The sequence below is a fragment of the Dermacentor variabilis genome, chromosome 6 (genome assembly GCF_050947875.1).
Source record: "Dermacentor variabilis isolate Ectoservices chromosome 6, ASM5094787v1, whole genome shotgun sequence".
NCBI lineage: Eukaryota > Metazoa > Arthropoda > Arachnida > Ixodida > Ixodidae > Dermacentor > Dermacentor variabilis.
This window is the reverse complement of record NC_134573.1, coordinates 164,714,644-164,728,547: the sequence shown is the minus strand read 5'-3', so window position 1 is coordinate 164,728,547 and position 13,904 is coordinate 164,714,644. Positions and strand designations below refer to the sequence as shown.

Below are 13,904 nucleotides of genomic sequence, written 5' to 3'. Positions count from 1 at the left end.
AAACTGCCCAGATGATTACGAGGGGCGCCGTAGCGGGGGACTCCGATTCATTTTTGACCCCGATTCATTTTTTACGTGTACCCGAAGCACCGGTACACGAGCGTTATTGCATTTTGCTCCCATGGGAATGCGGCTGCAGCGGCTAAGCGAAGTTTCTGAGGTCCCTTTACACTCGAAACATGGCCTTCGTGATCGAGTGGCGCGCCCGTGCCACCCGATCTCGAAGGTTATGCTCGAAAGACGGAACGCTGGCGCATATGTGCCAGTCGTTCTTTTTCTTTTTTTCTCGTCACCAGTCGCATAGGCAAGGCGGCCGCCTCGATAAACGCGTCCGTATTACGCTCGCTAAAATGCGGTACACACCGCACTAACGACTAGCTCCGTCGGTAGGAGGCAGTGTAGTTTGGAAGAGACGGAAAGGAAAGGTGCAGGGAGGGCAAGAGGGAGAGAGAGAGAGAGATGGAGAAGTGGGTGAGGAGGAAGCTCGTTTCCTGCGCTGCAGCGAAAGCTGGCGCAGGGAAGCCGCCCTGTTTATTGATTTCCAGGAGCGCAGGCGGCGGCTTCCTCCGCATCCCAAACTGGGATGGATGCCCCCTGCACGCCGCGCTTGCCCCTCGCATCTCTCTCTTTCGCAACGCCGCGCCTTCGTTGCGCGGCGTGAAAAGATGAGAGCAGAAGAACGAAACAAGAAGGGTGGGACAAAAACGATCGCTTGACGTCACTAAAGCGTTCATGTGCGCGGCGAGCGCTGCAAAGAAAATTTGTTTTATGACCCGCGTCGCAATTCTCAGCCGGCGTGCCCGGCGCACCATCGTTTCTCCTGAGCAGCGTTTTCTCGACACACGGCTCATATATATGAGGCGATAAAGCACGTTGAGAACTGTTTCTTTTGTCTCGTTAAGGGAAGCTGGTTGAAGGAAACTGGGTCCCGCATAGTGGAATCAGACAGCACTTCCAAATGGTATGCACGTTTTGTTACTTGAGAGAACAGTATATGCGGGATGTTCTTTCATATCAAAAACAAATATAAGCGGTTCTCCACATCGTTTGCGCTAACCAAGATTACTGGCGAAGGCACTGCAGGATAAATGTGGCAGTGCTATGGCATCCGCTGATAATTTGGCTTGATTAAACGGGTGCAGGTTTATTAAGGTTCATGCGAGTATACTTCATTGGTTCTCCTCATATATACAATCGGGAGCAAGAGTCTGCAGACAATGGCACTAGAAAAAATATATATGTTTTCTTTTTTTCAAGTACAGCCGGGCAACGCCAAAATGTCTCGATACAATTCGTTGATCGAAGAGGCGCACGTAGACTATGCGCCTCTACGAAAAAAAAAAAACTTTAAACAATTGATACGCCATCAGACTTATTTGATATAACTTAGCACATGCTGCATTGAATTTGAACGCGTGGTGCCTGTACACTTTTTTATGTAATGTCACTGGTATCTACGACTCCAGATTAGAAATGCGTGTGCCGTAATGAAGCAATATTTGCAAAACAGAAAAGGAAACAGCAACAAAGTAGAAGGCCTTCTAAAATCTCAATTAAAAGCTTTGGACTCGCCAGTGCATGACATTTCTACACTATAGCTCCCTTATTCATAAGCTAAAGTTATGCATACAACGACAGAAAAGCAATCCATAAAGCTAATAGGAGGTTATAGTAACAGCGCAGGAGTTCATTTTGTGGGAATCTATCATGATGGTTAAGTTTAGCATACAAAAAACCACGACCGATTCACAGGGTTGTCAGCCATTCTAAAGCGAAAAGAGTCAGAATTTCGTAAATTCATCACATAAAATAAAGAGATGAAGCGACATTCGCACAAGAGAAGCAGTTGGTTTGACATAAAAAGAAGAAAAACATCCTACTACCATCACGCCAGAAGGAACAGCGTAACGAAATTCGGAAAAAACAAGCAGAACGAATCAATAAAATGAATAAGGAGATAATCGATGCGTAGCGATGAAATATCGATGAGCAAATAGAACCGGCCAGAGATGTTTCGTAGCAGCTTCACCGACGAATAACTAGAGAAAACAGCGAATAAAAAAAATATGTGTCTGTGTGTGTGTTGGGGAGGGGAGGGGAAGGATTGTGATGCAAGAATGTTCCGGGACGCTTACATCGAGAAAGAGTTACCGCATGCTGCGACTTTCACAGCCAGGACGCCTGTCATTGAAGACTAACGCATCGGAACGCATATATACGCAATTATGCTTGAAATTTTGGTTTCGATTACGCTACAAAACTACGCGACCCCATTCCTGTACACTGTTGCGACGCGCAGACGGAAAGCTACTCACGGGATTCAGTTCTGGCTGCAGTGAGCCATTAAAAAGAAGAAAAAAAGAAACAGCACGTCACTGATTGAAAAAAGTTCTGAGTCAAGCCACCAGATGACATCCTTGTCTTCTTTAGTTTTCCGATGTCCGAGAATTTCTGTTTCCAAAAAGCAATCGCGGTCAAGTACACATGCCAAGAAACACTCTATAAAAAGACAATCTCTCTATTTCTTTAGCGCTTCGAAAATCGAGAGCACAAAAAGGATGAGAAGGTAGCTACGTCGGCGACCTCGCAGTTTGTGTGAAGGTCCAGGTGAAAGAAACGAATGGAGCGCTTCATCACGACAAGCTAACACATGGGGTCCACGCACTTAAGCCAGCGCCCGCTAACAACGAAAAAAAAAAATCCTTCTGTGGGAACTGCCAAAGCAGTTTGCAGAATCGCGCAAGTCAGTCCGAACTCCCGGACGCAGGACAACGCGAGCAATCCAAGAATCCTATCGGCAGTTCTTCCCACTATACCGCACGAGGCAAGCCGTCCTTTGGAGCCCAAGACAACGACACACACGCACACCATGCGTCGGCTCTCCCGCGTGGATTCCCCAATGCGCCAGTGGGAACCGTCGCAAGATAGGAACCGCCTCCGGCCGGCGGACGCAGCCTCGAACCAATGGTGTTTCCTAATCGGGCTGAGAGGGGTCACAATTGGGACGCGCCGGGGAAGTAGGGGGAGGGCAAGAAGGGCACTAGTTAACGAACGGGGGAGAGGGCGTGGCCTGGCGTCGAGATTAACCCCGGGCAAAACTAATGGCAGGGATACGAAGGACATTGGGGAGGGGATGGGATGAGGAAAAAGAGGTCGGAAGGAGGGGGAAAAGGTGGAGGAGGGGTCATGCACATAGACTGACACGCACATACACACTAACGCCATCGCTATCGGGGGGGGGGGGGGGCAGCAACGTTCGAACGCGCTTCGGGGCCGCGGGACAGACGAGGGCCGCGGGACTCCGGGCTCAGTCAGACGGAGCGGCCATCTTCAAACGGATGCAGAGGCACGGGCCCGGGTAACCCATGGCGTAACCGGAAGCGCTTCGCCCAGTGTATCCCGCGGAAGTGCAGGGTGCCACGCGTGTTGGAGAGCTTGTTGTAGCGGCGACTCGGCCCGGTTGCGCCGGTGAAGTGTTTCTTTCTCCAAGGGCGGGAGTGTGGGGGCACGCCGCACGGTGCGGGAGACGAAGATGCTAGCCGGGTAGCGGGCACCGCCGGAATGCCGTCGCCGAACGCGGATGACGGCGCCTCGGGCAGGGGCCCCGTTCGATGGCGAAGGCCGTCGGCCCTGCTGCTGGCCTGGATTACGTTCCTTCTGCAGAATCGACGAGCGGCCGCACTTGGTAAGCAGTCGAAACAATACAGTCCTTGCAGCTGTATAAATACGCGAAATAATATTCGCTAAGGCAATAAAGTAATGTTGCAACCCGCTTCGTATAACGCGCGAAGCTTCGTCCGCACGTGCAGGAATTTGTGCGTGACTGGAGGAACTAACTTATACAAGGACGTCGATAATCCTGCTAACAAAAAGAGTAAGATTTCGCACAAGTCTTCGGCACTGACAAAACGGCAACATGAAAGCTGTCAGAATTCAGAGAACGCGCGGCTTAGAAAAAAAAATGCTAACACAGCTGTATTCAACCTCAAACAAATCGCGGCCCTTAGCTGCACGCAAGTGCTACAAGACGTAAAAGTCAAAGGAGCGAGGCTGCACGCGCCTCTGTACCACTGTCAGCCATTAGGTTAGCTAATGCACTGATTGCTACAATAGGCAACGCATAAAGAAATAATGTCTTCAACAATTTAATCTTCAGAACAAATCGGTAAACGTAGGCAACCGCCGAAACTGAGCTGATTAGGAAAAACTAGCTTTCGAGCTGTACTATGTGCAATCTAAAAGCCAAGATGCCTTCCTCTAAACCCTCGCACTTGTCGACGGCGCTATGCTTCCTTGTGCGGTCATATTTAGTGGGTCGTGCACCAAACCTGTACATAACATAAATTTCCTTCTTGCGCAATGCATCGTAGCTGTCCTCATGTGTACACCAATGACAGAGTTTCGCAAATCTCTAGTCCTTTGTGCTTTCTTGAATGCTCTTTTGCGCTCCGCATGCTCGCGCTGACACATATTTACGGAGATCAGGTGGCTTCCTCGATCCGAACATATAAAAGAACAACGTACAGACTCCGCCCCCCCTCCCCCTACCTCGGCAACGAGCAGTAGCTGTGGTGTTCGTGAGAAAGAACGTGCCTCTCTCTTTAGTGCTCCATTATAGCTCACCATAAAAAGTTGACTGATGCACTCTCAACGTATGTTTATAGAAGCCTTTATGGACTCCTTTGCCTCCCTAAGAGAATTTTCTTTTTAATAGTATCAAGCCACACACATCCTGGAAACAATAGTTGATAAATACAGTGGGACTACGGAAATGTAGACAACCGGGTCACTGCTCACAAAACTGAAGTGCCGCTTCGACAGGTCATCACTATGGTCCTCTCGATCACAATCATGAATTACAGTGCCCCAACGCCAGGCAATGAGGAAACTCTCTTCGATATGGGAAGTATTGTGAACATGGACGGACGAGCATGACAGAAACCGTGAAATCCGTATACTGTCTGTGCACAATCCATATTGTTACCTAATACGGACTTGAGAGTGGTTGTTTAAGGTATGGCTAAAGATAGATCGAACGCCTCCACAAGGGGACCTGTCTTCGCCCGGGCAATAATACGGACTTGTAATACAAAGACTTGAAATACAGAATTGTAATACATTGCCTGTTAGCAGTCTATGGACCATGCAAACTCAAGCGCCCATATTAATCCTAAGTACACTATCCAGAGATTACGTATAATCAGTATAGATTGTTGTAAGAACTGACAAACTCTTTTGTGAGCTTTAGGTGGGAGCACCCTTCCACCTGACATTGCAAGCAAACGTCAAGACACAATCCAGAAACGAAAAATAAAGGGCAGATACACGCGCTGCTCTCCTTATACCTTATTTTGTAGCTTGTGTCTCTTTTCGCACTTTCACATACAATGCCGCATAATAAACTAGGTCCTCAGTCAAGCGCTTTTGATCCCTTGTACGTTCCCCCCCTTCCCCCTTCCACCCCGCAGAGCCAGTGCGGCTGCAGCCCCTGCACTTCCTGCGCTCGGTGGCGGCAGGGGACAACGTGCAAACAATGTGCGCCGTACAGAGCGGCGACGAGGTGGACTTCTCGTGGCGCAAGGACGGTCAGCCCCTGTCGGCCAGCGGCCACCGGCTGGTCATCCACTCGCTGCCCACCACCTCCATCCTGCTCATCAAGAACGCCACCGTGTTCGACGCGGGAAACTACAGCTGCGTCGGCCGCAACGCGCTCGGCCAGGACAGCGTCACCGCGCAGCTCAGGGTCGAAGGTGAGCTGGCGACGGCGTCCTTTATCGCAAGCTGCGGGATCCACCGTCATTGCAGAGTGCAGTCCGATTAAAGCATCGCCGAGACGTCTCGCGACGATGTGTTCAATCAGTGCCGGTGTAATGCAAGAATTCATTTAGCTCTATCCTATTCATATCTACCATTCGAGATCCGCCCGATGCCGGTGATAACGAAGGCGGGGGGGGGGGGGGGGGGGGCTGCTATGACAAATTACGAGGAACGAGGAGGAATAGTATTGGATAGAGTCGCTGAACAAATTCTATTTCAGGGATATTCCTTGCTCTTGCGTTCGATGGCTTTTCATGAATGTAACAAAGTAGATTACGTTGCTACTGCAACAGTTGCGCCCGCATTCAGGTCAGCAAAACAGAGTCGTCAGTTGCATTAAGAAGAAACAGAACAAACACGCATGCGGCAGAAGAGCAAGATGACGTCAGACAATATGATGACCACTAATCCACAACAAAGCCTAAACACACAAAGAAGAAACTTCGCTAAGGTTACGACCGGTATAGCCCCCACTTTGCTCTGACTCACTGCGGTCAATGCCCAACAGTGCACCGATCACGTTACCACCGGGAGCCAGCTCCCCTCCCCGTGGGGCTCTAGCACTGCAGCTATATACGGTGTGACTCATCCCTCGGCACCAGTCGGCCGGGCGCCATCGATTCCAGCAGGACTGCAGGTGTACCTCGCACGCCGGCACAGGCGCCTCGGCACCGTCTCAGGACTTCGATCAGGGAGGGGAGGGCGCCTGGAGGCTCGCCCGCCTATCGAGCTCGACACGAGCTCACCGCATCGAATCGAGACGACGCCGCGTTGGCGCGCCTCAGTCCCGTTACGCGATCGAACGACGACCAGGCCGGCACTGCTGCGAGAGGGCTTTGGCCATGTGCATTTTCTCAACAAACTTAGACGAACGACCTCTGTCGAAAGAGACGTTTTTACACCATATACGACATGGGCTACTGTTTGTCTGAGTTGGCGTCCGAATTTTCCTTTTGGCTATGTGACTATTTTTGGGCTACATCTTCTTCCTGTGTCAAAAAGCAAAAATAGTTAAGCACGAACGAAAAGCACGCTGGACTCGAAATGCATACTACGAGTCGATATCCCATCAGAAGACCGCGAAAGTACCATTGCGCCTTTTGGTTTCCACCGGACTCAGCAAACGCTTATAGCAAAGTTACTCTTTTTTAATGCGAAACATTCGTTGCTTCACTTTTGCCACATTGCGGCAGTTTTGTATAGGCACGTAGCTAGGTTCCTGTCTCGCCTCGCTTCAATACAAAGAGGATATTCTGTGACCGACAGTGAAATCGAACTTCTGCCATTGAGCTCAGCAGCCCGCTGTTCTAGCTATTACGCCACGAACGCACGAATAGTTCGCTCGTTCCAAAGCCAGCCTGCTGGTCTTTGAAACGTTCGGCGCGTGCGCCCCCGTGCCACTTCCTCGTCATTGTTCCTTGTGGCAGCTGGCTCTCTGAGGCACCGTGTTCGACCACACTATCTCCGGGACAGGCCCACTTTGATCAGTACTTCCAGAAATTTTGCTATATCATACCGACTACATGATCACCAAGTTAAACATGCTTTAACATTTCTTCAATGGAGTATAAATGCCATGGTAGTTTTGACATAGACCACATGACAAAGCCATAGGTACGTACGACTGCATAACACGTATTCGTTGATGACGTCACAATATGTTTCCTTCGCTTACGTTCGTCCACAACCCACGTAAAAAACCAACGGCGTATAAATCATGCCACTGCCACCGTGCTATCGTCTTCGATTTGGTTGTCTGGCTGCTGCCGTCACGTACGTTCCAGATCCACAGACACCCCGCAATTTACACAAACAAGTTGGTCCACCTGGTGTCAATTTGCGGAACCCCAAACAATGTTAGGTAGCCAGGTATGTACCTGCAAAATGCTTCGCATGACATTGATTCCAGCTGTGCGTGGAATCTGCCCAATTTTACATCTCTCTCTCTTTTATTTCTCTCTCTCTCTCTCTCTCTCTCTCTCTCCGCGCCACCACTCACGACCTGCCGTGACTGGTGGCGCTGGCTAACCCTCCCAAGGTACTCGTAGATAAACAAATACCCCAGAAAGTAGATGGGAAAACGACGCCGCGGTAGCTCAATTGCTAAGAGCACCGCACGCGTAATGCTAAGACGTGGGTTCGTATCCCCCTTGCCGCCAACTGTTTTTTTTTTCATCCACTTTCATTTCCATTTATTTATCATTTCTTTAGTTCAACTAAGAACTACCGATAAATTCCCCTATGCTGGCCTTCGTGTCTATTTTCTGGGCTTCTTATGACATATATGTACATACACGCTGTTGGCTCATTCGCAGGCCAACCGCACTGGCTCAAGGAACCACCGAAAGAAGTCGTCGTAGCGCTCGGCGACTTGGCCACCCTCCGCTGTGACGTCATAAGCTTTCCCCACGCGAGGGTCACGTGGTTCAGAATAGGCGAAGGTAAGTTATCTGCTATTTGATGTTTTACACTAAAGAAAAACAAACGGAGGTTGACCTGAAATCACCCTCATAAATGCTTTGTAATGAAGACAGCCACTAGCAAGGCGAATTCAAAAAAAAAAAAATGCGCTTGTCCACGTCGCCCTTTTGTGTCCCGTGTCTACTCTTGCGCTAGTCACTTCAGCATTGGAATACCAACAAGCCCGGTCTCACACCCTGCCAAATTACTTACGAAACTCGCACATATAAGTTTTAGAATTTCAGGCAGGGTTATGAATTCCGAATACCCGTACTCTACCAGTGTGTGTGTGTGTGCGTTTTCGAAAGAAGTAGGGAACGGAGATTCGAGTGAATAACAGTCTGCTTACCTAATGCCTCTTCATTTAAAATAATGCGGCATCAAAGGGCCTGTAACCAAGGAATCCTTGTCAGCCTTTGCCTTGCGATGCCACAATGCAATAGCTACACAGAAAGCACAGCAAAGGGGCTCTTTCAGTGCCATAAGAGTGGCCGAGTATAGACCGATATTGATGCTCAGAAAGCATCAAAGTCGCGTAGGAGCTCGCAGCTTGAAAAACGTTTTAGGTTCCTATAAACGAAATGACCCATCGGAAAGCGTATTGACAATCTAACCTATTCCGCACGGCCTAGTACAGCTGCACAGACATAAACGACTACGGTGGCGCGACTGCACACACTAATATTGAACAAAAGTCCACGCAGCGCTTCCAAAGCTGGAGCTCCCGCTTATTCAACAAGACTATAGAAAACCACGCAGCATTCTCCCTTTCTTCATTTTTCTTGTCTTCTTTGTTTATTATTTCTGCGGCTACTGTGTCGTCTGTCCATCCCGACCTGCAACGAACGTAACGGAATAACAAAAACCCCGTAGAGCTCGCCATCACAACTTCGAGGCACCTTCTTGTCCACCGAGGTCCCCACAACACGTCGCAGTAACTTCGTGACCATGTCTTTGGATGTAGTGGCCTGTGAGTTAGTGAGAGAGTGCGTGCGACGGCACGCGCATGCGCAGACGCTGTGGAGGAGCCGCCGGGTCCCAAGTGGCAGGGCGCCGGCGAGACAAGCATCGAGCTGAGCAGCGTGTCCAGGCAGGACGTGGGCACGTACCGTTGCCGAGCCGACAATGGACTCGGCCAAATCTCGGCCGACATCCAGCTCGTGGTACGGGGTGAGTATTCGCAACTGCCAGCAAACGTGTTTTAGGCCGGCCAGCCGGCCCGGCCTCATAAGCGCGCGTGCGATAGCGTTGCGAGAGCTTGACAGTTCCAAGGTGCTATGATCGATGGCTGACAGAGATGATGTGCAAGTTCACCCTTTAGGTTCTTGGACAGGTTCAATCCATTTATGGTCAACTTTGCGTAAAACTGTTCGGGAGACTCAATGACGCGGGAACGAATGTGGCTACGTGCGTGATCGAGCGTGTGAGGATACGTGCGTGTGGCAAGCGACTTTTGCATGTGTCTGCACGTGTGTGTCACAAAGGACTGACCTGTCAGTGCGAATGGATGCGAGAGCGAATGAGCGCCATCCTGCACCCTAAACTGCAACCTGCCCTCCCCCCCAAGCCTACTTTCCACCCCAATCCAAACCTTCCTGCCGCCCCCCCCCCCTTCCACGAGCCTCCGAGCGTCTGAACACACCATCCGGCGGAGGCGCTAGGCCAAGCCTGCGAAGCAACGACCTGACGGACCTGGACTTCATCCTGTCCTGGGACCAGTGTGGCCAGTGGACCTGGCGGCCAGGTTCTGCGATGACCATGGGCTACCTCATCTGGAGTGGAAGGCGACACCAAGTAGCGATGCCTGAAACATCGCAGTCGCCACGCTGGTTGCGCGAGCACTCATGGGATCAACACTCCTCTTCAGACTCTCCAGGAGGTACGATGCGCTTTATTTTTTATACGCGCAAACCTCCGCACGGCGTAATATACATAAATAATGCACGCAGGCTTTCTTCGTGAAACTGTAGAAGTGTACTGTGGGACTTACTGGCCACGATTAACATCCTGCGTAGTATTCAGGCTGGTCTATCCAAATCCCAGCACCTTGCAAAGCAAGAAAAAAAAAAAACCCCAAGGCTTGTTTTTCCGTCTGCCCCATCCCTTTGCTTCCCCATGTACGTTGCAGTCGTCGTGCATGAAGCTTGCGCGAAGACAACCACTAACAATGTGAACGTGCTCAAGGCTGTACAGGGTTGACATACCCCAACCGCACAAGTTTTCGGAGCAGGGACTCCGCGAAAAGAACGAAATTTCGTCGCATCCGATGCGTCCGCTCTCTAATCGACACGTGCGCTCAATACTTCATCCGTGTGCGAGTACCGCATCGCTCGCCTAAATGCCAGGCTGTAATCTACAATTGTTTGTATTCTGTCTGGTGTGTGTGTTCAGTCTCTTTTTGAAGTATAGTTCTTGACTTTCTGCAGGACAGTGCGTTTATGTAATACAATACACCGGGTGTCCCACGTAAGTTGAGCCAAACCTTAAACATATGCAAATGCGACGTAGTTGGACAGAACCAAGGTAATGTTGTTTGCCGTCGCTTGGAGATACTCAGATTATTTATTGCATTCTGCCTGATTATATAACTTGCGTTAATTAATAAACTTCTCATATATTATAATTAGATTAAAAGTGTCAATAAGAAAATTGCAGAGCAACATGAAAAAAACTCCCGATACAGCTTTCTGTTGCTCAATACGTGCTACATAAAAATGCTTTTCCGACCAAGAAAGCAGCTCGCGCCTACACGAAAAATTGCCGCGCGACTGGCCGCTCGAGGCACATTGCGTGTATTCGCTGGCTTATGCTTGGAAAAACACTTTTATGTAGCACGTACAGAGCAACAGAAAGATGTATCGCGAGTCTGTCATGTTGCTCTACAATTTATTCGTTGACACGTTCCATCTAAGTAAAATAATTGAGAAGCTGATTAATTAATTAAGCATAATTCTGTAATTAGGCGGAATGTAAAAATCAGCTTATTATCTCCAAGCGACGGCAGACAATATTATCTTGGTTCTGTCCAGCCACGTGGCACCTGCATATTTTTAATTACTGGCTCAAGTTACGTGAGACACCCTCTACAACCATTAAAGCTTGAATCTCTCCTGTACAATCAAATGGCCCAAATTGCAACCTTACTAACAATACAGTGAAAGCTGAAGTCGGAATGAAATCTTCCTTGCAAGTTGCCCACTGGACCATTCGCTATTGAATGGCTAGAAAACATCTGAAATAATGGAACAGCGCATAAAAAGCGCTGTTTCATCGTGTAACCGTACCAACTCGCCCGGCTGTATTTACATTAATAATGTAATGTAGTGTAGTGTAGTGTAATGTAATAATGTAGTGTAATGTCAGGGACATTTTCACTGTCCCTGAGGGGAGCATATTAGGCGAAGTTGCGACGAGACGAAATTTGCCGAATAATTGTCGTAATTTCTATGCGGAAGGATAACAGAAAAACAAATGTATTTAAACGAGATCATTGGCTGGAAAAAAAAATCCTTGCAGCTGGGGCAGGCGACGTAGAGAATTTTGCAAATGGTCCTTTAAAGAACTTTTGCAGTCGCAGCATTGCGCAAACCGCACAAAGGTGAAACGCGAGAAATACGGATTTCCATTTGCACAAATCGGCCAGAGAGGTCGAGCACAGACACTGCAACCCGGCACTGTGTAAAGGTGGAAACGGTCAGCTTTAATTACCAGGAACGTCCACGATACAAACACACTGCATGCAGGTAGAGAAAGCTCGACTTTCATTCATCTTCTCAGAGAGCGCGTACAGACTGGTGAGCTAGCTGCGAAGGAAGACACAAACAAGAATATATGCGGCCACGACGAACTCGGTGAATATTGCAGGCAACCCTTCCTAGGAGCGGCGGAAGTACAAAATCAATGCGCGCGCCAAGCATCGAGCCAACCGCCCCGGAAGTATTTCATCATTAAAGCTTTTACTGCACGGTTCTGCCAACATTCATCGAATTTAGCCGAGTTGTGTTTTACTCGCTTCTCACTTCAGCTGCCCGGTCAGCAAACGTGCGCCGTTAAATCAAGCGTGCGCCATTCGGCGCATTCTCTCTCTCTCTCTCTCTCTCTCTCTCTTGCGGCAGATGTACAGGCGTCACGAAACCCGCGCTTAAAAAGTGACGCTCTTTTCTCCGCAGCCACACCGACCACAACACAGAACGCTTTTCTCGCCTACCTCTCGCGCGCCGCGTACAAAGAGGAGCGACAGTGGCAGCGGGCGACACGCAGTTTTGTAGTGCGCAATCAATAGGCGAGGCCACTGTACAGTACCGCTTTGTGCGAGCCACGTGGCGTGTTTCGCCGGCGTTTGCGGCCTGGTCATTAAAAATCACTCGGTAGGAGAACGGCACCTCCGCCGGACGAAATGTTGCGAGAGTGCGGGACACCGAAGTTTCTGGGAAACACACACACACAGCGAATACGTTTTATGCTTTTATGCAATACGCTTTTTATGCCCTGTATATATATATATATATACAGGGCATAAAAAGCGGGAAACGTAAGTGTAAATGTGCGTGGACTTACGAGGTAAAATGCACGCCACCACGAAAGTTTAATTAATGCGCGGCCAGAAACTTACTTGCTGCACGCAAACACGGGTCTGAAAGTTTGTATGTATAGCTACTAGCCAGAACGGCGACCAAGATGGGAGCGTATGCGCTTTTTGGCTGAGCCGTTCTAACGTATACTGAAGGCCGACGTCGTTGAAGTCCAACTGCGGATTAAGAGTAGACAAAGAAATGTAACAATAAGCAAATATGTTGCTTTGAAGCGGTTTCAATCCAGGAAGAAAACACCCCGGAGTGAATGGAAATGAAGGTAGATAAAAAAAAAGTGAACCCATATTTATTTATCTTTATTTTTCGTGATGGCACGACAAGGCCACAACTCCATCAAATAACTTCCAGACCATGAGCGCGACATTTCTACAAACGTTGAACGATTACCATCTATGTATACATTATGTGCTCACAACTTTGCTAGACTTTACGCCGATCGCCGCCGAAAAAAGCAATATAGTAGATAGCGCTGACGCTAAGCCACGGAGCTAACCAACACTAGCACACAACAACCGATCATCACGAAGCCGCTCCGGTCTTCACAACGAATGACAACTATGTTCGGAATTCGCACTGAGGAAACACCACGAACTGTACAGTTCATAGCCATAGCTTGCGCACAACTTCAGTATTGGAGCGTCCCTGCTAGAAAAATGCGACTGTTTTATTTTTGACCATCATGCGTCTTCCTCGACGCATTCCTTCGCCGCTCGAAATCGCGCATTCGGTTGTACGTTCGGCGTGTTTTGCTAACATCCTGCCCCACGACGCAAGCAAGCGACGAAATGTAAACAAGGCGCTGCTAGCTGGCGGGAATGACTCCGATAGACGACACGTGCCAAAAAAATGCATCGAGCGCCGCGTAATTTAGGCGTTACACATACTTCGCACACAAATTCCATTCGCGAGTCTACGATATCTTTCCTTTTATCAGTTTTACTTCGACGTTCAGCTGCGTCGAAGCAACGGCCAAAACTATCGGCGTTCGATTCCGATATACCTCTTCTCTCTGCGTGAAAACCTGCCACATATTTA

The 13,904-nt window shown here is 49.2% G+C and overlaps 1 protein-coding gene across 1 annotated transcript; it reads left to right on the top strand.

Annotated features, from left to right (window-relative positions):
* The first annotated feature begins 3,267 nt into the window (after positions 1–3,267).
* On the top strand, positions 3,268–12,559 carry LOC142586348 (neuroglian-like). The gene is made up of 6 exons (XM_075697598.1): positions 3,268–3,685; positions 5,469–5,750; positions 8,133–8,258; positions 9,292–9,447; positions 9,899–10,156; positions 12,447–12,559. Exons 1-6 carry the CDS (start codon positions 3,562–3,564, stop codon positions 12,557–12,559), a joined length of 1,059 nt encoding a protein of 352 aa, XP_075553713.1. The 5' UTR covers positions 3,268–3,561.
* The last annotated feature ends 1,345 nt before the right edge of the window (positions 12,560–13,904 follow it).

Bases quoted from the DNA above. Each gene is read 5' to 3' on its own strand.
- LOC142586348 (XM_075697598.1), top strand. From the start codon at position 3,562: ATGCCGTCGCCGAACGCGGATGACGGCGCCTCGGGCAGGGGCCCCGTT. The intron at 8,259-9,291 runs GTAAGTTATCTG...GCGCATGCGCAG, and splicing joins GTGGTTCAGAATAGGCGAAG to ACGCTGTGGAGGAGCCGCCG. The intron at 10,157-12,446 runs GTACGATGCGCT...TTTTCTCCGCAG, and splicing joins CTCTTCAGACTCTCCAGGAG to CCACACCGACCACAACACAG.